This window comes from Pezoporus occidentalis, unplaced genomic scaffold (genome assembly GCF_034315485.1).
Source record: "Pezoporus occidentalis ecotype Australia unplaced genomic scaffold, CSIRO_AGI_Poc_V1 ctg81, whole genome shotgun sequence".
In the NCBI taxonomy this organism is placed as follows: Eukaryota; Metazoa; Chordata; class Aves; order Psittaciformes; family Psittacidae; genus Pezoporus; species Pezoporus occidentalis.
In genome coordinates, this window is record NW_026916170.1 from 5,161,428 (window position 1) to 5,185,064 (window position 23,637).

Below are 23,637 nucleotides of genomic sequence, written 5' to 3' on the forward strand. Positions count from 1 at the left end.
CCCTGCTTGTTGCTCTTAATACACTTTTCTGTATTGTATTCTTTCTTGAACCTTTCTAGGACGACTTTACTCCATAGATCTGCTGCTCCTGCTTAAAATCACTTAAAAGTGATACCTTTTTACCTTTAGTACATTCCTAAGTGTCATTCATTCTTGCAGTCCTGCATATACAGCAACAGAACTGTTGTAAGCTTTGGTCACCTAACAGCTAAATACAGGGTGAGCTGCTACTTCTGTTATTTCTAGTGAATGAATAAAAAGATCTGTGAAGAAAATAAATTCCTCTTAAGATTAAGCCAAGAGCAAAAAGCTTTAAGGACAAAGATTGCTTGCACTAGGAACTACTAAGCTAGTGATATGAAATTGTTGTAAACCTACTGCATTACTACTGAAAGCTTCCTTTAATAATTATTTTGGCAGAGGTTAAGGTTTAAACAAACCAGGAGATTAAGTTTCCATGACTAGAATACTACAGATATGACTAAAATGAGATTGCTAAAACAGTTAAGGATGAGAACCATTGTAGTCTCTCTTATGCCTAAGCATCTGTGTTTCCCCATCTGTCCTCTTTTCATGTAACATCACGGTTACCAAGCCTCTGCCTGAAAAGTAGGTTTAATAAACTTAAATAAAACTTAATAGAAGTGTATTACTTGTGCCTGGGAGCTGCTGTACAACTGTACACTAATCACAAAAGTGGCTAGTAAAGATGGGAGGAGTTACATGCTATAGTAAATATGACAATATGAGAATTATTTTTGAGGTCAGGATTTGGGCTGAGAGGGAGACTGTGGAGTACTTGAAAGAAACAGAAGTCCTATGACAAGCAGATGTAGATGGTGGGTACAAAAAAAAGACAACAATGCACAATATTTGTACCTTGTGTAAACTTTGGTATCCATCATTCAATATGTAGGCAAGGTAGGTGCTTATGGCTTGCATTTCAGTTCACTGATTCATTTCAAATACTAACATACCACAAGCATTAGGGGGTCCTGTTAGCAATATTTAAGAGTTCTGTAGAGTGACAGGGCATGCTGTGTAGTATGTATCTAAAGTTGCAGATGTCCTTCAAAATGAGAAGCAAAAAAGTACTGTCATGGCAAATGGATGGGATTGATGAAAGCTGCCCATGTTGGCACAGACAGCAGAATGAGAAAGAAAGGGCAGAAGCAGCTAGCTAGGACAGCTAATGGCTTGTGTTGAAGCAAAGTATACAGATGTTAAGTGTGAGACTGCTGCTAGAACCAGGCTACTTCCTTTGACAGGTCTCTGCACCTCCAACAGATCTTAAAGTCAACTCATAGGACAGGTTACCTAAATGGTAACAGAACCTTGCAGAAAGGTGAGAATGAGTTGCATCTCCACCCTAGTTTACTTAAGGTTGGTTCGTGTTCTTAGGTTATGCTAATGTTCTTGTTTCCTTATGTGTGATTTTTGTACTACCTAGGGTAATTCCTCTCCCTTTAACTTACAAACTTTTTTGTGGCCTTTATTACAGGTTATCTGCTGCTTTCTCATACTGCAACAGATTTCATTTAATTTTTATTTGTAAGCCTCTGAGGTGGGGCAGGAACATAATACTTGTGCGAGGGAAGCCTGTCTCCTGCCTTGTTCACTGGGGAACTGTTCATTGTCTGATGCACTAGAACTTCAAATTTCAGACCTAAAGCAGATTTGTGACTAGCTGATCACAACTTTCACCTGTCACTTTTTCGCTTATTGTGAGAAGTCACAAATCAAAGCATAAACAAGTGTTCCTTCATACCACAGGGAAATCATAGCTACCTAGCCAAGGTCCCTCAGAGTTCTGAAACATTGTTCTTCAACACAAATTTTATAATGATTGATGTAATGAGTTCAGACAATTGTCCCTTTCCTTGCCAGTAACAGTCTGTAACAGTAGAGCCTAGAAGGACCTGTGAGACTGCATTTCCCATTTACAACTCCTATATACAGAAGAGGGAAAACATAGAGGGGCCATAAAACCAGGCACCATTTGTTTAACTGTGTTCAGAGATCAGACGAGAGAAAATGCTGTTATATTACATAACTTGCTACTGTATGATGGCAGAAAAGAATACAATTATCAAAAATCCCCAGTTTCCAAAACTGGTGGAAACTTCTAGCATTAATCCTGCATCTCTGTCAAAACTCTTCTTACTGCCACATATGATTATTTAACAGAAGCATTTCCTCAGTGAGTCTTAAGTGTTGGTATTTTTCCAACCATCCTGCTACTGTGGAGGAGGCAGAAAACAGCGTAACGGCTCCAGCTTAATGATTCCTTATCGTATGAATGAGAACACCTCAATTGTGTTTCTATTGCTTTCATGCGTATAGCAAAAAATCCCAAGCCAGTTGATTTATACAAGATTACATGACATTATCAAAACGTCAATATGTTTTGTAAAATGTGCTTTTTATGAAGACAAGTATTCCCATCTTCACTTGCCACCCCACCAATAAGGTAGCCTTACCATGATCATTTAGTTTTCTGTTAGATCATTTCAAGTATACCCAACAGGCATCCATTCTGCATCATTACATGTTTTATTTAAGGTATATTGCACCTTTGTATTGTGTTCTTGTATAGTATTTTACAGTGACAGTGTAGCAGTAAGTGTAAATTACAAAGAAATAATGACTGGCTGTACATTTAAAGCACATACACATGTGGTCCCTTTACACAGACTATGCAAAATGTAATTCTTAGAACAGCATACCACTTCCTTTGAGAATTACTTCTCAGACATTTCAAAGAGAAGTCCAAGAAGATAGCTTACACAGGTTCACTGCAAAAGAAAACAGGCTACTTAAAAGACTGTGAAACCAACCAAAATATTAGGTACATATATGCCAAACAGCCCATTTAAAAATTACTGTTCTGGAATGATGTAAGTTTTGCAGAAGAGTCCCTAACCACATTTTACAATGGAATAGTAGCCAGACAGGCCAAATAATGCCTTTCTGAAACATCAAAAATGAGATTCGTAGTTCAAAGATCCTACTCTTAATATATTTTCTTTTCAGCACTTGCAGAGAAAATGGAAAGGTGTGGGTTTAAACATTTAAGTTTAGTTTTCTTCCATATGTGAATTAGGATTAAAGTCAGGCCAGACAATGGGTGTTCTGGGCTACTTCAGTCACTTCGCTTGATGCAATGCTGCAGCTAAACATGCATCACTCATGTAAACATTTACTAAGTTTGAAGCTTTCAGTTTTAAGCTCTAAAACATTAGAGGTTTTTTCCCAAATTGAAATATTGAAGACAGAGCTTTGCTGATACACCCTCTTTTTATTAAACACTTTATAATACATACATTACACATTACAATATAAACATGGACCTAATTTAATACCACAGAGAGTAGGGTTAGTCTAATTAACCTGCAGAGTATGTTCTCTAGCAAATGTCAGTAAGTAGAAAAGTGTATAACAAAGTTAACCCCTTAAGCCAAACAGTCAAGAATTCCCTTTTACTATTTATTTGTATTAAATTGCATGACTGGAGATGTTTCTTGTGTTTAGATCCGATTTCCTCCCACCACATATAAGAAGCATATGCACTGGCACCCACGTCTCAATGTACCTATTCCGTAGCACATAAAAGGAAACTTCTTAAGTTACACGTTTTAACCAGAGAAGCTTGGCTGTTCTGATTTCTATTGGCAACAGCAACAAAAAAGCTTCTTCAGCATCCAGTTTGTCAATCCTCAGAAGATGAATATCAAACATGCTGAGAAATAACCAGAACTACAGTTTAAATAACTGGGGAAGTATGGAAAAAGCACTCACTCAGGAAACTCATTTATTCAGCTTAACAGGTGTTTCTTCCCAAGGAACTGTACTTTCCTTTCAAAGGCACTGGATCGAATAGGAGAATTAAGTTCATAAAATGGATTCATTGCAAACTGAGGAAAAAAGAAAAAGTCATCAATAAGCACAATGCCTAGCACTAGCAAATGTTACTTCAGATGACAGCTACTATTAGCTTTCAGCCTATTTAAAGCCACTTGAGAGCAGGGAGCTCCTGAATAGTTGCTTGATTTCCAGGCCCTTCCATTCACCCCGTGTACATGCACAGCAATCCCTTATAGCAGCTCCTCAGAGCAAATCCATCATGACTCTGGTGGAAATTTCTAGTTTGGAAGTAAGTGTTGGTTGAGTGCTCTGAGGAGGCCAAAGTGGCATTCTTCCAGTGGATTGTCGTGATTGCCCCATCTAGTGGAAGTACCTCCAGGCTGAGAGAACACGTGCCACTTGTTCTGAGAGCAAAGCACTTTGATCAGGCTTTTGTACAACAGCCTTTTGCTTTCCCTGTTCCCGTGAATGACACAATACTGCCCCAAAATCACGGGACTATCATGAAGCATAAGTTCTGAAAGAGCACAATTTATAAGAAGTCAGAAAAATCTGTTCTGTATAATAGAAAATACAGCCTTTATGTTATCAACTCTGGCTCATGTGGACTGCATGGGTTCTTCTCCACTTACACTGGCCCCCATGAGAAAATATGCTAATACAGGCATGCCTGAGCATCTATAGCAGAACACACCTAGAAGTACTGCTGTGAGACCATAGGAAGTGGGTTCTTACCTTTATATATAAGTCATATACGTCATTAAAGAAGTTCTTAATTCCATCTTCTTGCCTTACATCATGAAGCATTATAAATCTCATATGTAAAGCAATTAAGAAAAATGTATCTTTCACAAAGAAGAGAGACATTTAACATATCCTGAGATAAGCATTTACACCTAATTCTGCATACACTTAAAATGTTTAGCTGTACATGAAACAGCAGTGACTATATAGGAGGAAGCATTTTAAAGAAGTAACTGAAGCAGTGAAATTTAGAAAGCATTACCTTTCTGTTTAAAAACTCCTCTATTTGAAAATAAGCCAAGGTTATTCTTTTTAAAGCTACACAATTCTGAATGGTGATGACACTCTCAGCAGCATTGCCATATACCCCTGAAGTTAAAATGACATTCAATGTTACTTGCCATGTATAACAAATATTTCACAACAAATACTTCTAGGATGACCTGTGTATGAGATTGAGCCTTGCCGCTGCATTGTCAAGATGGGTGTGGGGGACACCAAGCATGTTTATTCCTCTTTCTCCTGTCTAGCACTATTCATACCTCTTTCCTCTGTTCCAGGTAAGCTCCACATTTCATTAGGCTATTTCAGCTCTTCCAAAAGAGAAAAATCCACCTTTCCAACTGGTCCCAGTTTTAAACACCTTCTGTGCCTCTTAATTTATCTTGAAGCTGGTGACTCTCTCTAACTATAACAGTGATTAGCAGCCAGTGAAATCTGTTCCAAACTCATTTTATCTAACTTGTCCCTTTCTGGCAAAAGGATTTACCTATATAAATATATGGAAAGAGAAGAGGGAAGGATATGTCCAGCTGTGACAAAAGCCGAAACAAACCATTCGTTAAACTTGTCCACAGTCTTCAGGTACATGTTGTTAGAAAGCCACATGTTCTCATCTACTAGGTCAAGAGCAGCATGGGCAATGAACTGGTTGAGATGGCGATGATCATCCTAATGTATTTCCAGAAGACAGAGGATTAGTAATTCAGTGAAAGGAGTGAAATATAAACAATAGTTTGCTCAAGTTGCTAAACAACTAGTCATATATACACCATTCTTTTCTGTTACATATATGCCATCCTATAAGTGAAACTAGTACCTTATTGTCATGATACTTAGTTTCAAGAGAAATAAAAGTCATAAAAGGTCATCACAAAACCAGCCGTGAGAGTAGTAAAACCAGTCGTGAGAGTAGTAAAACCAGTAAAGCCTGTATTTATGCCTCAGGAATGAATTCAAGCATGAATTCTTTTGTTTACCAATGAGTAATCTCTGACTGCAAAGTTATTCCACAACAGAGACCCTCATAAAATTCTGCTTTTATGAGACCTCCGCTTTCCAGTCACTTGGTTTTGTGAAATTTACAGCAATTTAGTGTTTTTTCACCGTAAGGTCCCTGTCAAATTTGGCAGAAGTTGAGCAATACAATGTTAAAATGTGTAAATGTTAAAATGTAAAACACTGTGTGTTAAAACACTGTAAAATACTACAATGTATAGAATTGGGGGACAAATGGGGAAAGCAGAGAAATACAGAGGACAGATACACTGATAAAATTATCACCTAAAGATTCTGGATTTTAAGGTTATTTGCCTAGAAACATAGGATTGCTTTATTCTGTTGGGATTTTTATTTTTCCTAAGAGCTAGCGCAGAAAGGCTTCCTGCAACTTGTATTAAATGTATGCTTGCAGATGTAAATTGCACCTCTTCCTATAACAAACATGAATGGCCTTCATAAGAATGATCACAGTGTTTGGCCCCAACACTGCAAGACTTGTGTAGGCAAAGAGCCATTTACTTTGCACATGAACTACAACACCAGAGGACACCTGTGAAGAAGATGGGACTAAACCATACTGTAAGCTTGTATTAGACTGGAAACGTAAGTGGACTTGCACTGTTTCTCTCAGTGCACTATGTCTTCCCCAAAAACCAAGTTTGGCTCAGGGCATTAACAGCTTTCTAAGTTCCACTAAACCATACCGAGGAAGAGACTAAGTAGTGAAGTTTAAGGGGCAAAAGCTCATGCTGATTTACCATGTATGTTATGCAAACCACTTACGTTATCTGAAGTCCATTACTAAATGCATCTGAAATGAATTAATTCTTTAATGGCATGTCTCAGAAACAGAAGCGCCAACTGCCAAAACATGAATGTCTAATAATTCTCTTTCACTGTACAGCAAGTTTAGATTAACTCTTAGGAGAAAAATCAGTATTTCAACCTCAGTCAGACAAGAAGCTTACCCAAGCCAAGCTATTTCCAATAGCAGAATGCAGAAAATGAATTTTTCCACTGACACATCCCCACACTTACTGATTATGGTCCAACTAGCCTTATCTTAATGGGACACTAGATCGAAATACAGATCACACCATGCTGTTCAAATCAGTGACAGCACAGACTGCAATTTTTGGACAAACTCACAAACCCATGGCCTTTTATTCTGCAATTTATTTTTTCCTCAGTGTAATACCAGATTTGTTCTTTTCCCACTGGAAACGCTACTTACTCAATAAGTCTGACATTTCTCACATTTAAAAACTTGTATTTATCAATACAAGCTTTAAAACTTTCTTACTTAAAAGCAAATATGACTAATGAGGATGACTAAAAAAATAAGATGGTTTACAGCATAAAAAATAAGGGACTAAATAGAGCTTTCAAACATATGTTCCTCACTTTATCTTATAACTATTTACAGGGGCCTTAAAGAACTACACACGCATTAAATAACAAACAGCTATTACAAAAGCTCTACATCCTAAGAGCAAGCATGACTAGCATATATATTCTTCACCATACAGCATCAAATATTTAAGGAAACCATGTTTTATGAAGAACTAGTATGATCTGACAACGAACTTTTAAGACACTCCAGAATGCCAGAGTTTTACTCCCTGTGACAAAGTTTCTGCAAAAATGCAGAAAACACTAGACACTAATAACACTACAAACAAAATCCTGGCCATGCTTCTAACGCAGCATAAAATTATAAAAGAAAAAGCATCATAATTACAACATAGGAGTATCACAGGGGAAAAAAAAACACACCTTGGACTCCACTTTTCCAGGAGGCAGAAATTCCATTTCAAATATGGGATTATCATGATGACCAACTATCACAAAGTAGAAACTTCCAGACATTCTCCAAAGTAATGCTCCTTACAAGAAAAAGACAGACATGCTGATGACTCTACAAACTCAACCCATGTGACAATGCTCTTAAAAATCAGTTAACATGCTTTCTATTCATAATTACCATAAGCTAAAAGGAGATGAGCATTTTCCTAGGTATGTCCATTTATACTCAAATAGGGGGAGAAAATATCTTTATGAAGTGAAACACCTCCTGGAAGTGAACCTAAATTACTGATCTATCCCCTGACATCCCTCCCCATGACTCGGACAGCAACGATCCCGTGAAGTAATGAGGTGCATCTGCCTCTGAAGACTCCTCGCCTGTCTCTCCCACAGGGGCCCTACAAATAGGCGGTAGAAAGAAGAAGGGTGGTAGATGGCAGAATCCCATAGCGCGGCTCCATAGAAGCACAGAATGGTTGGGTTGGCAAGGACCTTAAAGCTCATCGAGTTCCAATCCCCTCCCACGGGCAGGGACACCTCCCGCTACATCGGGTTGCTCAAGGCCCCCAACCTGGCCTTGCAGTCCCCATCCCCGGGGACTCCGGAGCTACCCGGGACAGCGCACCCTGCCGACGCGTTCCAGCACCCTGAGGCCCACTCGAGGTTGCCGTCCCCAGAGGAAGGGCCAGGTGCCGCAGGAGCTGCCCGCGGAACCAGGGAGGGAGGGAGGGAAAGAGGAAGGGAGAACGAGAGAATGGGGGGGGGTAGAAGGGTTGTCTAGGCCCGCAGGGGCCCACCACCTACCCTGCGACGATCGGTCTCCAACGGCTGCCAACGGCCTCCCGGAAATGCTCCTTCAGCATCCGTCGCGCCAGTGACGCCTCAGCGTCCGCCGGCAGCCGTCACGCGGTGGGAGCTGGTGGGCGGCAGCGTGCTGGGTGCCCGGCTCCCAGAGCGCGGTGGCACGGGCTGCCGGCGCCACACGGGGACCGCCTGCTGCCGCTCCTCAGGCAGGAACCGGAGGGGCTGAGGCGCAGCGCACGGGAGCGGGCCGGGGCCGGGCGCTCTCCCCGTGGGTAGGGGGAGGCTGCCCGGCATAAGCCTGGACCTGCTTGAGGGAGAGGCCGGGCAGGTGGGGCACTCGGAGGCCGTGGATCGAGCTGGGAGTCAATAATGCGCCTTTTTGTTTGCTTCCTTGTTTCTGTTTCCTGATACTGTAGGGCAGGATGGCTTCGGTTGAAAAGGAGACGCTCTCCCAGGATGAGCTCCGGAAAAGGCTCTATCAGACTTTTAAGAACCGAGGTGTACTGGACACACTTAAGGTGTGCTTTATTCTCAGCAGGTGCTGCCTGTGATTCACTGTACTGCTTAACATTGAAAGCAGTAAAAGTCATGCTAAATAAATGTGTTTCACCCTCTTCCCAAATGTATTTTTCTTGTCACAGCCGAATTTGTGTTCAGCTTTTTTTTTGTGGGGGTTAGTCTGAGTCTTTTTCAGGGGGGTTAAAGGTCTGTATCAGGTATTTGAATTTTAATGCTTGACGAAAAAAGTCAAGCAGGGAAGAGAGGAGTAAATGAAAATACAGGATTGGAAAGGATTTCATAGGGCACAGAGGCTATTATCTACTGTAAGTAAGCATGCTATAGGAATTATCATCCTAAAATACTACAGTTCTGTTTTAAAACTATTTTGAGTCATAGAGTCATTTGAGCTGATTTCCTCCTGTCTGCTTATTCAGGAAAATATCTTAGACTATGGTTGTGCTCAAGAATGAAGCTTTGTTCTGGTTTGTAGCCTGGGTTTATTTGTGGTTGCTCTTGCCTTTATATTGTGCTGAAAGTATCTTTTAGTTTACATAGCTCTTACTCTTCTTGATGATTTATAGGCAGCAGTCACGCCTTTTCTTCAGGATTCTGTTCTACAGTGCTAAGTTAAGTCGAGGGGCAGTAGTCTCATTGCTGGTTACCCCAGCAGTCCTTTGCATCACTTTGAAGTCTTACACCCTTGTTTTAAAGGAATTAGATTGTGATTGTTATGAGCTTTCCAGGCAGAGTTTAAAATTATGTTAATTTTTTCTTATTTTTGTGAGGGAGTCTGTGGATGGCTGCATGCATTTCTCCGTGAAGCATGTTGCATTTAGAGTGTTTGTCATTATTGGATTGTTTACAACCACATCTCGCTTTTTGAAACAAGAAATCCTTTGTGTTACAGCAGAAATTTGTATCAGGCTTTAAATGCTGAGATGTATTTCATGCAGTTTCAGTTTTTTGCTAGTCTTTAAAAATCATCTGACTGCCTTAAAAAAAAAATTAATCTATACTTTAAGAATGCGATTGATAATCTTACGGCCAACAATTCTCTTTTTCAGGGTAACTTGTTTTTCCCTCAGTGATTTCCATACAAAGCTTGCAGTTCTTGAACCATTTCGTGTCTTGTTTGACTTAACTAATAGTCTGTCAGGTGGCAAGCTATTTAAGTCTGTTTTTCTGCTTCATTTTCCTTGTATAGAAGAGTATACAGTCTTTTTCTGAGCTGAAGGATTAATACAGTTATGGATTCTTACTGATTTCTTATGGATTACATCTTCTAATGAGAAAGCTCTCAAATTTCTTGTTGTCTTATCTGTCTGTCTCTGCTTGTAAGAGGCAGAGTGGATCTGGAGCTGAATGTCCAACATGTAAATAACTGATTTCTGCCTTCCTTTCCCATAGTAGGGATGGTGATTTAGCCCTGTGTTTTCCACCTGTGCTTTGTCATGAGATGTGTAAGGTGTTGCTGGTCTCAGTTGTTTTTGAGACAGTATCACCTGTGTCTAACTTGACTGAAACTGGACAAGTTCAGAAATGAATAAGGAAAACATTTTTTCAGTTGTCTTGATTTCTGTTGCCAGCCTAATTTCTGTAGAAAGCCATGCAAAAGTATCAGGCTGGTCTGATGTTTTAGGTTTCTTAACTTTTGGTAAGTATTTTGTCCTGTTTTTGTAAGATGCTACTTCTTTAATCATCTTTGTCACTATTGCATACCTGCTGTTGAAAGCTTAAAATGCTGTTTCTGTTGTAATCTTCTAGTACACTATAAACAATTTCTGTCATTATATAATAAAAATCATACATCTTTTTGTAGGAGGTAGACTTTCTGATTCCTTGTTACTCTTTTTGTTCTATTGTAATTATGCAAATGATGAATAGAAAATGCTGTTTAATTATTATTAGTGCCTGTAGGGTTTTTAAGCTAGTACTCTTGCTTCCCTGTAAAATTTGTCTTAAAGACATTGAATTTCCTGTTTATTTTCCCATCTGCTTTTGTGATGGTATTGGCAGCTTCTCAATATGAGACTCAGAACAGGACTAGTGAGTTTTCCAAGTACACCTGAAATTGAGCCCACATCAGGCAGGCTTTATTTAAGCCAGTGAGAAGGAGAACAGGAAGGCAGTGATCTAAAACTGAAGCTGGGGGTAGAGTGGAGGTTATGCAAGTTCTTGACAGAGCAAGACTTCTTTTCAGTTCTGCGTTTGATACATTGTGAGAGAAAGTCGAACTTCAGTGTAGCCACCGTTGTAATGTTTTCAAGAAAGGCAAAGTGTGCCAAGCACTATTCTGCATTTTGTCAACGCTGGTCTGCCCATTTCTGTTACATAGGTTGTAATGTAACTTGTACAAGTAATACGAGACTCACTGTGAATTTTGAAAAGTAAAAACTCATTAAATAACATGTAAACTGAGATTATAATGTCTTTTCTGTATCAGACACAGCTCCGAAACCAGCTAATCCATGAACTAATGCACCCAATTTTAAGTGGAGAACTTCAGCCACAGGCTGTTCCAAATGAAGGGAGTTCAGTTTTGATCACAGCTTCCAACAGTCTGGTAGCAGATCATCTACAGAGATGTGGCTATGAGTATTCACTTTCTGTTTTCTTTCCAGAAAGTGGTTTAGAAAAGAAGAAGGTGAGTTTAGTAATTTACCTCTTCTAAGACTTCTGTGAGCTTTGCATTCTGGGTGTTGTCATATTCCAACAAAATTAAAAAAAAACAAAACAAACGTTTTTATGATAGTGAAATACAAACACAAATACAGCTTCTGATTATCTCCATAAAGGATTTCTTTATTTAGGGTCGTTTTCATAAATGCTGGCAATAAGCTAATGATGCTGGTTTTTAGAGAGACAGCACAAGCCTCTTAAAATTGCACTTGCTTCACCCATAGCCACAGTCTGACATGACTGTGAGACTGTGTGACAGAGCACTTGGGGAACTGATCCCTACTAAAGCTAACCTCTTGTTTGGCCATTCAGTTCCCTGAAAATGTGGTTCATGGTCAGTTTAAGCTGTTTTGCCTAGAATCTATGGCTGAAAAGTACAGTCCCTGCCCTCTCACTTTTTCTCCTCTATGAGTACGTGATGGGGTGAAGCTGTTTCTAACTGAAAATTAATTTTTTGACCTGGTGAGTGGTTGGTGAGCTCATCTGACTGGTTGTGATAAATCAAGAAAAGGGGCAAGAAGAGTAGCAAAAGCGTGTATTCAGGGCAGGGAGGAAACTAAACTATCTCTTTTCACAGCTTCAGTTGATCATGTAATAACTACATGCTGACTGCTGTATGTCTTGCGTAGTGGAAATAATTAAATGAAGTATCAGAATAGCAGCCCACTGAAAATTGTTTTACAAGGTGATAAATAGATCTTTCTTGAATGGAAACATTCTACAAATATAAAATAGTGCCTATGACATATTTGAAATTATTTTGAATTAGTTAACTTTTTCTAAGTTATCCTCTCCTCCTTCTCTCCCCCTTCCCCTTCTCTCCCCCCACCAAAGCTGTGGACTATGCAAGATCTTCTCCAGTTTATGAGGATCAATCCAAAGTCCAGTCTTTACAAATCACTGGTAAAGTTATTTTGATTTTGAAAATAAGCTGAAATTACAGTGGTGGTGGAGTAGACTGTCTAAAACATCTTTTGTTTTTTACAGACTTCAGAAACTCGGAAGGAGAATAAAGGTACAAGATGTTTATACATGATACAGACAAAGATAATTGTATCAGCTTCCATTTTATTAAGATGCAAGCAATTGAAATTCAGATTTCTTGAGTGTATGTTGCTATGGAATAATTTTGATTTTGAAACTTGCAGTACACCAGGATGATGAGTATTATATTTCAGGATTATCCAACTGCTATTTGTGGTGTGAATTGCATCTTAACATTCACTTACAAAATAAATGGCTTGAGCAGATATATGAAAAATATCTGTAATCAGGTATGAAATATAATGCTCTCAAAGCTCTTCACACTAACTTTGGCAAACTCAGACTTTGGATTGTGTTTGCAACTGCTTGTATTAGCTTGCTAATGTACTTCAAAAGCTAGTTAAAGATTTAATTGACTTTCTATTTTTTTATTTAAGAAATAATTCTTATGTTTGTATGATGAAATCTAGCTATATTGTATAGCCTAAGGTATCTTGAGCATCAGAAACCCTGTTACATAGTGACCTCATAATTAAAGTAGTAAAAATATGCTCTCTCAAATTACCTCAGAAATCAGAGACAGAGACATGAGTGAAGGGAAAAGGACAACTTTTACAGGGTGAGGTGGACTGGATTATGCTTATAACAAAATCTTAAGATCTTACTAGTATTGCTTTTTACTTAAATACTTGGTTCTTTCAATAAATTGAATAGGTTTTCTTGTACAATTATGATGGTTTCATTAATTACAGTCTCAAATTCAATTTTGTTACAAAAGCAGGCATAACTAATATATTGGATCTTGACAGGTTTTCTTATGCAGATTTTACTTGGGCTTACAGAGCATCATCTAAGCAAGGAAACTCATGACACAGAAACTCAGACAAACTCAGTGCCTCCTTACAGAGAATCTCTTGGTAAGTCTTGGTAAGACTCTATACACAAGTCTCCCCAGATATTTCATATTGATAAATGGTATTGGTCTATAAATTCTATTAATTATATTCATTTATCGCTTGCTCAAATGCAGCCTGAAGTAGTTATCAGTAAAAGTCATACCTGTTGATTTTTTTTTTTTAAACCTTTCTTAAAATAAGGCCAAAGTCCTGTAAGGATTATTATTTTTTTGATCACTCAAATGTTTTCTTAGGCATTTACCTAGCACCTGTAACATCTTAGATAGATTATAAGTGTTATGCGCTGCATTATGTTCTGAAAAACATAATTGCAGATGAGTGTCTTGCTTCTCTTCCTAAAGTAGTGTTTCAGTGACAGGCATATATTGGGAGCTCTTGTACATTACATGCTATTAGGATATATAGGCATGCCCTATATAAAAATAAAATAAAGTAATAAAAGTAATAAAAACCACCTTAACATTGCATGCAGAAGAAAATTCTTGTCCATCCATGATAAAGAGAATGAATGACTGTGTAATAATACCACAGTGCCTACACAGCTAAGTGCCTCCTCCAATATATGTGTTATGTGGCACAAAGCTGATCAATGGTATTTCTGTGCTGCCTCTGCTTCAGTACCAAACAGGTTTGTCTTTCTATGACAATGCTATTTAGGTAAACTAAGGAACTTCCTACAGAGAGACAGGTTCCTGTAGTCTTTGGCAAGATAACTATAGTGTATTAAGTTATGACAGATATGTTGCTCTTTTTATAGCTGAGAAGCTTCAGCTGATTGATGAAGAGTTTGCAGACTCTTATCCCTGGCATCAGAAATATGAATCTTTAGAAGCTAAACTTCATGAATATAGAAAAGAAATAGAGAAGCAGTTTCAAGCGGAAATGTGTCAAAAGGTATAACTCTGGTCATTGAATTTGAGAGAGACATTTGTTAAATTTTACTTTGCACATTACAAAGTTTTAATGCTTAATGTAAATTGAAAGAAGAAATCTAATAGAGAGTTACAACAAACAAAAGACTAAGTTAATCCAATATCAACTGATGATGACATTGCATATGTATATCTTCCATTCCTTTTTTTTTGAATGTTCACAGAATGCTGAGCTTTTTGTTCTGATGTTAATTTGTAATGCAGCTTCTTATTTTGATTGTTGTAATTTGGTAAATTATATTTCTCTTTGATGATTTTGGTTTTATAGAGAAATGTTTACTCTGCTTAGTCATACTATTAATTTTCCTTCCCAATTAAGATTTTGAAGCTTGAATTTCAGTGTAGTGCATAGCAACTGAGAGGTGTGAATTGCTGCTGTGTAGCTTGGCAGTTAATTTTTAATAGTGATGAGAATTTACATACTGTTTCAAAACATTACACAGAAACACTAAAATCATAACAGACAATATTTGAGTGTTTTTTTTTATTTCTGAAATTGAAGACAGCTCTTTTAGAGAATTTCTCTTTATTTTGTGAATAAAATTATTTTTTTTGCCGCATAAGCCCTCAATAATCCTTATATCTGAAAAATGGAGCAGAAGAATATGCTGCAGTTAATTTAAATATGGATTTTTTCCCCCTTAAATTTCTGTCAAAATAAATACTTTATTTGCTTAGAAAAAATTAAATTAACTATAGTTCATTCAAATATGGTATTTTTTCCCAGTAATTTCTGTCAAGATTAATAGTCTATTTGGATATAGAAATAATATTCTAAGTTACAATTCCTAGTTACACTTTTAAAGTCATTCATCTGCATATAAACTGTTTGATGAAATCAGCTGAGTCATATTTATTCAGCTAGACTAGTAGAAGGATGGGCAGTTAAAGTTGCTGGAAACTTCCTATTCCCTTTGGTCTTTATTCCCCAACTGGCACTGCCTTTTCAGCATGTAGAACATGTTAATTTGTGTGTCATTAAGTTTGTTTCTGTTTAAGCAAAGTAGTTGAAACAAAGGAAATTGGAATCTTAACCAGTTATAAATAATTTCTAAATTCAGTTATCTTTACATGGACTGCTTAGCAGTGTGATGTGAATTACTGTAACACGTTTCTAAACCAGTTTGTGTCTGTACAAGTGATGCTGTACTGTCTCACCATTTCTTTTTTTCAAAAATTTTATGCTTACAGATTAGACATTCCTACTGTGCTTTTCCCCTCTCTTTAACCTTGTTTTCTTCAGTCTCATAATTTTTCTATCATTCTATTTTTATTCTTTTGTTGTTTTTTCTCATCTTTTATCTTGTATGTTTGCTTTCTATTTTCTTCCAGTTTTTTTATTATAATTCTTAATAAACACTTTTTTTTTCTTGCACATACGGCACTTCACACATTGTGCGGACGGGCACATGTTCCCTACAATTCTTCTGTGTAGTTGCCAGATGCATGTTTTCCTGTTTGTATGCATTTACTTTTTTTTTTTTCTGTTGTGCTAAGAAGTCTGTGAATCAGGTCTTCTGTTTCTGTAACCCTCTTTATGTGGAGTTCTGCATATATTTTTTTTACATGTTCGGAAATTCTTTTGTGTCCAGATGAATTTCTGTTGTTCCTGAGCGATTTGTGATGGGTTTGCTTCTGCCATTTCTTGCATAATCAGTCAGAAGTGGCCCTTTGGGAAAGGGGCAAGAATAGAGACCGTGTCAGAGGAGGAATTAAAGAGTGTGGCCATGCCTTAATTGCAAGCAGAGTACCAGTCCTGCAGTGTGTTTTTCTTCATAGGTCTCTGTTCTGCTGTTGTCTAAAGCTATTAGTTTTGTGTAAGATCTGCTTTGGGATTCCAGATAAATACATGAAATGTATGTGATACATGCAAATAGTATGTGCTGCTAAGATATTTTTATCACAGTAATTTATTTTCATTGAATTATCATTTCGTAACAAGACTTTCTAGGTGAAATTTAGAATTGTCTGAGGAGTGGTTGTCAATTTGAAGATGGCCCTACTTAACCTTGGTCTTCCTCTTTATGTAAAAGCTAGAACATTTTAAAGAAGTTGAAATAGCAAAGATTAAGATGGAGGAGAAAGCACAGACCCAGAAAGAAATCTCTGAGTTGCGTCATGAGCTAGAGCGAGCACATCAAGCAAAGGCTGAAGCCTTGATTTCTCGTGAAAAGAATGCTATTGAGAGGCTTCAAAAGCAGCAAGAGGTAAAGTTCCAAATATTTTTTTCTTAATCTAGTACAAAAGGATTCAGGGAGTTGCTTAACCTGTCCTTTTATCTTTGGGAGATTTACCTTCAGATCTTAATTGGCTTATTAGCGAAAGCTTTGGATTTACTTATACTCTCATAATTAGGGGAATGCATTTAGCAGCTGCAAGAGTGAGTGTAGGCTGGAAAAGGAACAGTTCTGCAAGTTAGTATTGAAGGATTTAAATGTAATAAATACTTTTAAATCTGTTTTAGTAAGTTGAATGTTGCTTTTAGTTGTGCTAGAAATTCTTTTAGCTCAGAAGAGCACTAAACTAAATGGAATATGTAGACTGTATGGTATGCATATGCCATTTCTTTGTGTCATTATATGTTGTATATTATTAATAGCCACTGTCTGTACTATAAACTGTCATCTCAGTTTGTTTTTTTGAACACTCTTTGTTCATGAGTTCCTCTTTTGGGCTGTTAACTCTTGGTGTTTTGCCAGAGCAGTAGCTGTTACTGCAGCACACAATAATTTGTATATAGTTCTAAATGTCTTCTCCTGATTTCTATTACTTTTCAGTTTTTGGAAGAATAGTTTGATTGCTGGTCTGTTTCCTGTTTTCCTAGCCATTTCCCTGCTCTCAGCAGTAGACCTCTCTATGCAAATTATAGCCATCCACAACTGCTAGCCACGTTTTTGCTATCTTGTGGTGTTTGTGTTTTTTTTGTTTGGGTTTGGTTTTGCTTTGGGTTTCCCCCATCATGGGAGTATGGTATTAGTTAGCAAAGGAATCATGCATGTCTCTCTATATATTATTATTTATGTAGATGGAATCTACCATTGCCCTCCTTCCAATATGAAAATATCTTATCACTATGATATGAATTGTTTTCATGGTGATGTCCTTGGAAGTTTACAAGAAGACCACCTGTTTTATGCTGTCAGTCTTCTTCTGTGAGCATGAAATTAATTCAGTAATTAAAACCAAAAAAAAAAAAGGATTACTAGGTCAACATATTTGTCCAGTATCGTGTATGAATATCTGGTTGGTATTGTTGGTGCAACTCACTTCATTTACCTGGAGACTCTTAACAGAGACCAGGAGCTCTACTGAGTTGAATTATATTTAAACTAAAGGTAGAAAGTCATTTAAGCCTTTACTAAGATAACTTTAAGCCCAGGCAATATGTCTTGACAAACTGCTCTATTTTTGCACCACCAGCAGCAGCAGCTAAGTCTTTCAGCATTGTCAAATGCCCATGGTTGCAAACTTTATAAGACCACCCATATGGCAAAATCATAATTTTATTCTTCTTAGACACTTATTATTTCTTTGGAAAGAAATAATGACTTGTGCTAAGAAGATATGTGGAGGTCGGTATTAGCATGTTCATCACTTGGAGAATCCCTTTTACAATTTGTTTGATTTCTGTAAATTAAGCTACAAAAATGGAAAGACTGCTGGTTTACTCGGTTTCAGTTTTAAATCATGCTTTATCAGGACATTTTGGCATTTGCTATTTCAATTTTGTTTTTATGAGGAGCATACAAAACTATTGTTTATTTTAAAAAATTCAAGTGTTTTGAACATGTTCATCATTGTAATTTTTTTAAACTTTTTTTTTCTTTTAAAGAAGTTTTAATCTATTTCTTAAAAGGAAAGTGTTTATGAATAGACTGTAGTGACTCCATCCCAACCATTTTTATTCAGGATAAAAGCAGATAAGGAATTAAAAAAAATTAAAATTGATCCTGGATCTTACGTTAAATTATGACTATATAAATAATATTTATTGGAGTAAGACCAGTTCCTGAAGGATATCTTTGAAAGTTTGAATGTGTTAAACAGTAAATACCTGTATAAAGTATGAAGTAAAAATAGAAATAATATTTTCTGATTTAGATAGAAGCAAAGGAAGTATATGCTCAGAGACAAAGTCTACTGAAAGATATTGAAGTCATAAGGACCAGAGAGGCAGAACTGAAGCAAAGAATTGAGGCATTCGAAGTGTAAGTTGCTGAAAGGCATATATAATGCTAAATGATGCTATTGTCCTTTTTCTGGAAAGCATGCTTCAAGATGTTGCTACTTCTGTGACATTGAAATAGATTATATATCCCAGAAGTTATGTTTTGTATTTTGGGCAGTATTGTGTACTGTCTCTGTTAGCAGGGATACCCCATAAAAAAAGATGATGTAGGGTTTTTTCCTGTGCCACCTCATAAAACCAAACCAGTGCAGCAGCACATTGGAGGCAGTGAACCAGATGTTCATTTTGAAGTGCTAAAATTAAAAAAATAAACAACAAAACCAACACAGTATGTAACCATAACATTTATGTAACATATGTATGAATTTTTGCTTCTAAAGAAGCAAAATATCCTTACTGGTTTTTTTGTATGTTTGATTGGTTGGTTGTTTTTTTGTTGTTTTTTTTTAACTTGTCCTTAGTAATATCATTTTGCTTTGGTTAAAAAAAAAAACACCAAAACACAGCATTTATAGACAGGTTTTCAATACTACTTGATGTCATTACTTTGTCATCTGGCTTTTATAGCAAAAACTTGGGGTTTTTTAACAACCCAGCAGAGGGTGCTGGTAGAATAGCATGCTTAGCGCTGTCTCCTCTGAAGCATTTCTGGTGTGGGAAACTGAGCTAGGGTTAACCCGGGTTAGCTGCATAATTAATTGGTACTGGATTTTAAATAGGGCAGTTTAATTTCTGTCAAATCTCCTTGTTCTTAATGAATTACAGTGACAGATTCTGATGATAAATTGCTACAGTGTTCCAAGCAAGCACATTACCCTTTGATGTCTCTTAAGTGTTATTAAAAAAACAAACCAAATCAAAACAAAAACCAAAACTACTTTTGGCTCTGTAACTGATCGTTGTCTGCATATTTATGGATATTTCAGCTCTCAGAAACTTCAGGAAGAGAAAAATAAAGCTATTGATGATGCACTTCGACGTCGGGAGGTTGCTGTGAAGAACATAGAGGACACATATGATCAAAAGCTTAAGACAGACCTCTTAAAGTAATTTTTTCTTTGTTTCTAATAAGACACATGCTACTCTTGTGAAAACAGAATAATAAATTCTCTAGGATTTCTTTTGACAAGTATAACAAAGCAAGGACTTTGAAAAAGGCAGTCTTTTTTATCAGATTAAATTTTTTCTTAGCTCTTTGCTAGTGAAACAAAATGTTCTATCAGGTTCAGAAAAAGCTTGCTATAGGAAATAATTCTATTACAGACTATATTATGTTGCAGTTTAAATTCTGTATTGCTATCTGGGAAAGAGATGTGACATTAGTTGCATGTTTAGACAGAAGGATTTGAAGCAGTATTAGTGACTTCTTTTAACCATACCTAAAACAACTGACCATTTTACAAATGCAGAGAAGACATGGGAGGAAATTAGCATTAAAGAGATATTAGAGGTTTCTTGGAAACAGGGTGAAAGGCACACTAGGTCATTGTACAGACAGATTGGCTCTTAACCCATCCCCATTTTTGGAGAGGGATTCTCTGATATAGATCACCCTGTTTAATTGATTACCATCTGCTTGAACATGGTTTCAAGCAATTTGCTTAGAAATGCTCTTTGAAAGCTTAAGACATCATCTGTGACTGCTTTTGAGGTGTTGCAGTGAGTATACCCTTCAGGTATTGGTGAAGTCTGTGCTAGAAATACCATGCCCAGGACTGTGCTCCCCAATTCAAGAAAGTCATGAGGAACGTGGGGGCGGTCTACTAAAATTCTGGCACGATAGTACTGGGTCTGTCAGATGTGACTTCTGAATTCATATGGCAGGGAGTGTAAATTGTCTCTTGGGAGATTCAGCTTGGACATGGGGAAAAAAAATTCCTGGGAGGACAGTGCAGCATTGGCACAGGTCATCCAGGGAGGTGATGGAGTGTCCATTCTTTGAGATTTTTAAGACTTTGGTAGGAAGAGCCACAGGTGACCTGCTCTAGAGTTGGTGGGAGTCTTGCTTTTTGGCAGGTGCTTGAATGAGGTGATTGGCAGGGCCCTTTCCAACTGTTTCAGTGAGCCTTCAATGACTGATTTTGTCGATAAATAATTGTGTGATTATAGTTTAGTCTTGGAAAACTGGAATTTACACAAGTGCACACACATGTGTACACACATACTTTGGGTATCACAGAATCACTAGGGTTGGAGGGTACCTCTGGAGATCATCTAGTCCAATCCCCCTGCCAAGGCGGGGCCACCTAGAGCAGGTTACACAGGAACATGTCCAGGCGTATTTTTAATGTCTTCAGAGAGGGAGACTCCACAACCCCCCTGGGCAAACTGGAATATATAATTCTTTTTACTTCTAGATATCAGCTTGAATTAAAGGAAGAATACATAGCCAGAACCAATAAGGTTACTGAAGATGAGAAAAAAAATAAAGGTAACCATCTCTCTGAGATCAGTAAAGTAGCTGTTTTATCTCTAGAGCTTTTACTAATAGGTGTCAAAACACTGTTGTTACTGAACAGTCACGATGTTAAGTAACAGTGGGATAAGTGACAGAAAAGCCATCAAAATAGATTTTGAAAACATGTAGCAGGTTCCAATGACAGGTTGGCAATTCCTTACTGTTCAGAATGCAGTGGGAACTGTGAGCTGTTGCTTCACACAGAGGCTGCAAAGCATCCCTGCTTTTTCAGTTTCCCATCTCCTTCTGAAGTTCTACTAGCTCATTCATTCTCTAATTGAACTCTTGTACAATCTGGTACCATACCCTTGAATGGTTGCCAGCTTCTACATTTATTGTGTACAAGATGTTTAATTGGAGGTTGAGGAAGAGAGCTGGGACAGATTACATGTTTAGACTTTTAATTTAGGGGCATGTGGAAGAAAGGGTATGTCATGTGCATATGAATTTGATTTACTTAATTCTAAAGGAGTATATGTATGCATATGAATATATTCACACAGTGTGATTTACTTAATCTTGAAGGAGTGTGTATAACATACAGTCATTTTTATGTATTGATTTAAATTGAATGCTGGGCTTAGCAGCTTAAACTCGTTTTGCTGACACAGTTTTTTTACTGTAATGCTCTACTAATTTTAATTCAGCATTTGTAATCCTCCCTGCAGAGAAAGCTTTGCTTTTGCGTGAAGAAGCCATTGCTGTTAATTCCAAAAAGGAAGAGCTCAAGCAAGCTATATCACGCACAAAAGAGCTTGAGGTAACTGTAAACATGAATTTAAAGAAGCTGTATTATAGTTAGTGCATTTGAGCTATATTAAAAAAAGAAAATGTGAAATAAAAATAATTCTGAAGTAGTACAGAAGTTCATAAGCTTCTAAACTGTTCTTTATCTGCAGCTGGATTTGGAGTCAGCGACGGCCCAGGTTCTGTTGCTAAATAAACAGAATCAGTTGTTGACAGAAAAACTCAAAGAGTTGTCAGACTATCCTTTGCTGAAGGAAGAGAAATTGGAGCTCCAAGTGCAGAATAAACTCCTTAGGCAACAGTTGGATGAAACTCGTAGTGAAAACCAGCATCTTCGAGACAGTCAGTGTGACTGATTTAGTAATTTTCTTGTTTATGTTTCCCTACAAGTATTTGTTTAGAAATAGTTTTCATTACAATCCATTCTTTGTATTAGGTTTACTAGTGGTTTGCAATAAATCCCAGCTAATCTTTGTGTAAAATGAAACAGTCCTTGATATTTATTTTCTTTAATATGCCTGTATAGGAGAAATCCTGAATTGTTTGCTATAATATGAAGACTTTCAAAAAAGCAGTGCAATATTTCTAACCATAGCATTAGTATGGTTAATAGTAGTAAAAGAACATTGCATTGTTATTTTGAGGTGCTTGCCTGACTATAGTTATAAAATGCCAATTATTTTTAATGTGCATTTGAGATTATGGGAAGATAGACATGTGCACCCACTTACGTAAGGTAAGGATGTACATTTTTCTTCCAGAATAGGACAGTCTGGGTCTAATTCTTGGATGACCCCACCAATAAAAATTTCCATCCTTTGAAAAGCAAGAGAAAAGATCCCTAAGTATTTTATTCAAACAAAGCCTTGTTATGTTCCTAAAAGCATATCAGCTTGACATTTTGAAGGGGTTATCATGTAGAAAAGTACACACTTAACTATTTTACAGCTGACTGTCTAGTATTTCTCTTTCTGGGTAGAGCTGTCCCAGCCCTCAGCAGAGCATCTGGCCTGCCAAGTGGAGCTGAGGAGAGTGGAGCATTCTAAGAAGCTGGCACTGGATGAATTTGAAAATTATAGGCAGACTTTGGAAAAGCAGTTACAAAGTGAGGTAAATTATTCTTCCTAAATAATTTTAATTCTTTCTTCTTCCTGTCATCTCGTTCATCTTTATCTATGTGCCTGTGCAGGCAGTTTATATTTTGTTTTTGTTTTTTTTTTATACTCTGTTTATTTTTATGTAAGCAACTCTAAAGAAAACAAACCAAACATCACCAAAAAATGACCCCCAAAACCCCAACCAACCCAACATAACAAAACTAAGTCTTTTTAAGTCATTAAGTTGCCAGCACTGACTTTCAGTAGGATATTGTGTGTATATGGTTTGACTGGACCTGAAAAACATTTAGGAATTAGTATTCAGACAGTTGAGATTACTCTTTTTGTTTGATTTACGCTGATTTTGTTTTTCTCTTAATCTCTTATAGGTTGAGCGTTGTGCTCAATTAAAGGCCCAGTTGTTAGACTCCGAAACTACTGTCAGGAAGTTAAATGTGCAGGTTGAAGAACTGAAACTGCAGGTGAAACAAACACAGGCAGGTTTGTGTCTTACACCAGAGCAGTCCTTTATGAGAAGTTCACTTACCTAACCAGTGTAAGAATTTCCAAAAGCTTAAAGAACCTGCAGTTACACAGAACTAATATAACACCAGTGAGTGGATTTCAAGTTTAA

The 23,637-nt window shown here is 37.3% G+C and overlaps 2 protein-coding genes across 5 annotated transcripts in view; one reads left to right on the forward strand and one right to left on the reverse strand.

Annotated features, from left to right (window-relative positions):
* Positions 1–3,560: 3,560 nt before the first annotated feature.
* On the reverse strand, positions 3,561–8,599 carry TRAPPC2 (trafficking protein particle complex subunit 2). The gene is made up of 5 exons (XM_062603793.1): positions 8,500–8,599; positions 7,666–7,775; positions 5,411–5,559; positions 4,600–4,681; positions 3,561–3,914 (listed from the first exon to the last, which is right to left on the reverse strand). The coding sequence occupies exons 2-5, from the start codon at positions 7,756–7,758 to the stop codon at positions 3,816–3,818; spliced, it is 423 nt and encodes a 140-aa protein (XP_062459777.1). The 5' UTR covers positions 7,759–7,775; positions 8,500–8,599; the 3' UTR covers positions 3,561–3,815.
* Positions 8,600–8,786: 187 nt separating this feature from the next.
* Positions 8,787–23,637, forward strand: part of OFD1 (OFD1 centriole and centriolar satellite protein) — a 32,558-nt gene continuing 17,707 nt past the window's right edge. Inside the window, exons 1-14 of one of the 4 annotated variants that reach the window (XM_062603769.1) lie at positions 8,787–9,017; positions 11,444–11,644; positions 12,514–12,582; positions 12,667–12,694; positions 13,473–13,580; positions 14,338–14,474; positions 16,546–16,719; positions 18,614–18,720; positions 19,628–19,747; positions 21,059–21,132; positions 21,807–21,919; positions 22,059–22,248; positions 22,886–23,016; positions 23,393–23,504. In XM_062603769.1, the coding sequence (XP_062459753.1) occupies positions 8,922–9,017; positions 11,444–11,644; positions 12,514–12,582; positions 12,667–12,694; positions 13,473–13,580; positions 14,338–14,474; positions 16,546–16,719; positions 18,614–18,720; positions 19,628–19,747; positions 21,059–21,132; positions 21,807–21,919; positions 22,059–22,248; positions 22,886–23,016; positions 23,393–23,504 (1,660 nt within the window). In that variant the 5' untranslated portion in view covers positions 8,787–8,921. Of the gene's footprint in view, positions 9,018–11,443; positions 11,645–12,513; positions 12,583–12,666; positions 12,695–13,444; positions 13,581–14,337; positions 14,475–16,545; positions 16,720–18,613; positions 18,721–19,627; positions 19,748–21,058; positions 21,133–21,806; positions 21,920–22,058; positions 22,249–22,885; positions 23,017–23,392; positions 23,505–23,637 lie in introns of those variants that run through there. The other 3 variants (XM_062603767.1, XM_062603768.1, XM_062603771.1) reach the window with 3 other exon arrangements.

What these genes read in the sequence shown, in the direction of transcription:
- TRAPPC2 (XM_062603793.1), bottom strand. Translation starts at nt 7,758, where the DNA reads ATGTCTGGAAGTTTCTACTTTGTGATAGTTGGTCATCATGATAATCCC. An exon ending in CTGGAAAAGTGGAGTCCAAG is followed by an intron (nt 5,560 to 7,665) that starts GTGTGTTTTTTT and finishes GAAATACATTAG; the next exon opens with GATGATCATCGCCATCTCAA. An exon ending in TATATGACTTATATATAAAG is followed by an intron (nt 3,915 to 4,599) that starts GTAAGAACCCAC and finishes TTTTTTCCTCAG; the next exon opens with TTTGCAATGAATCCATTTTA.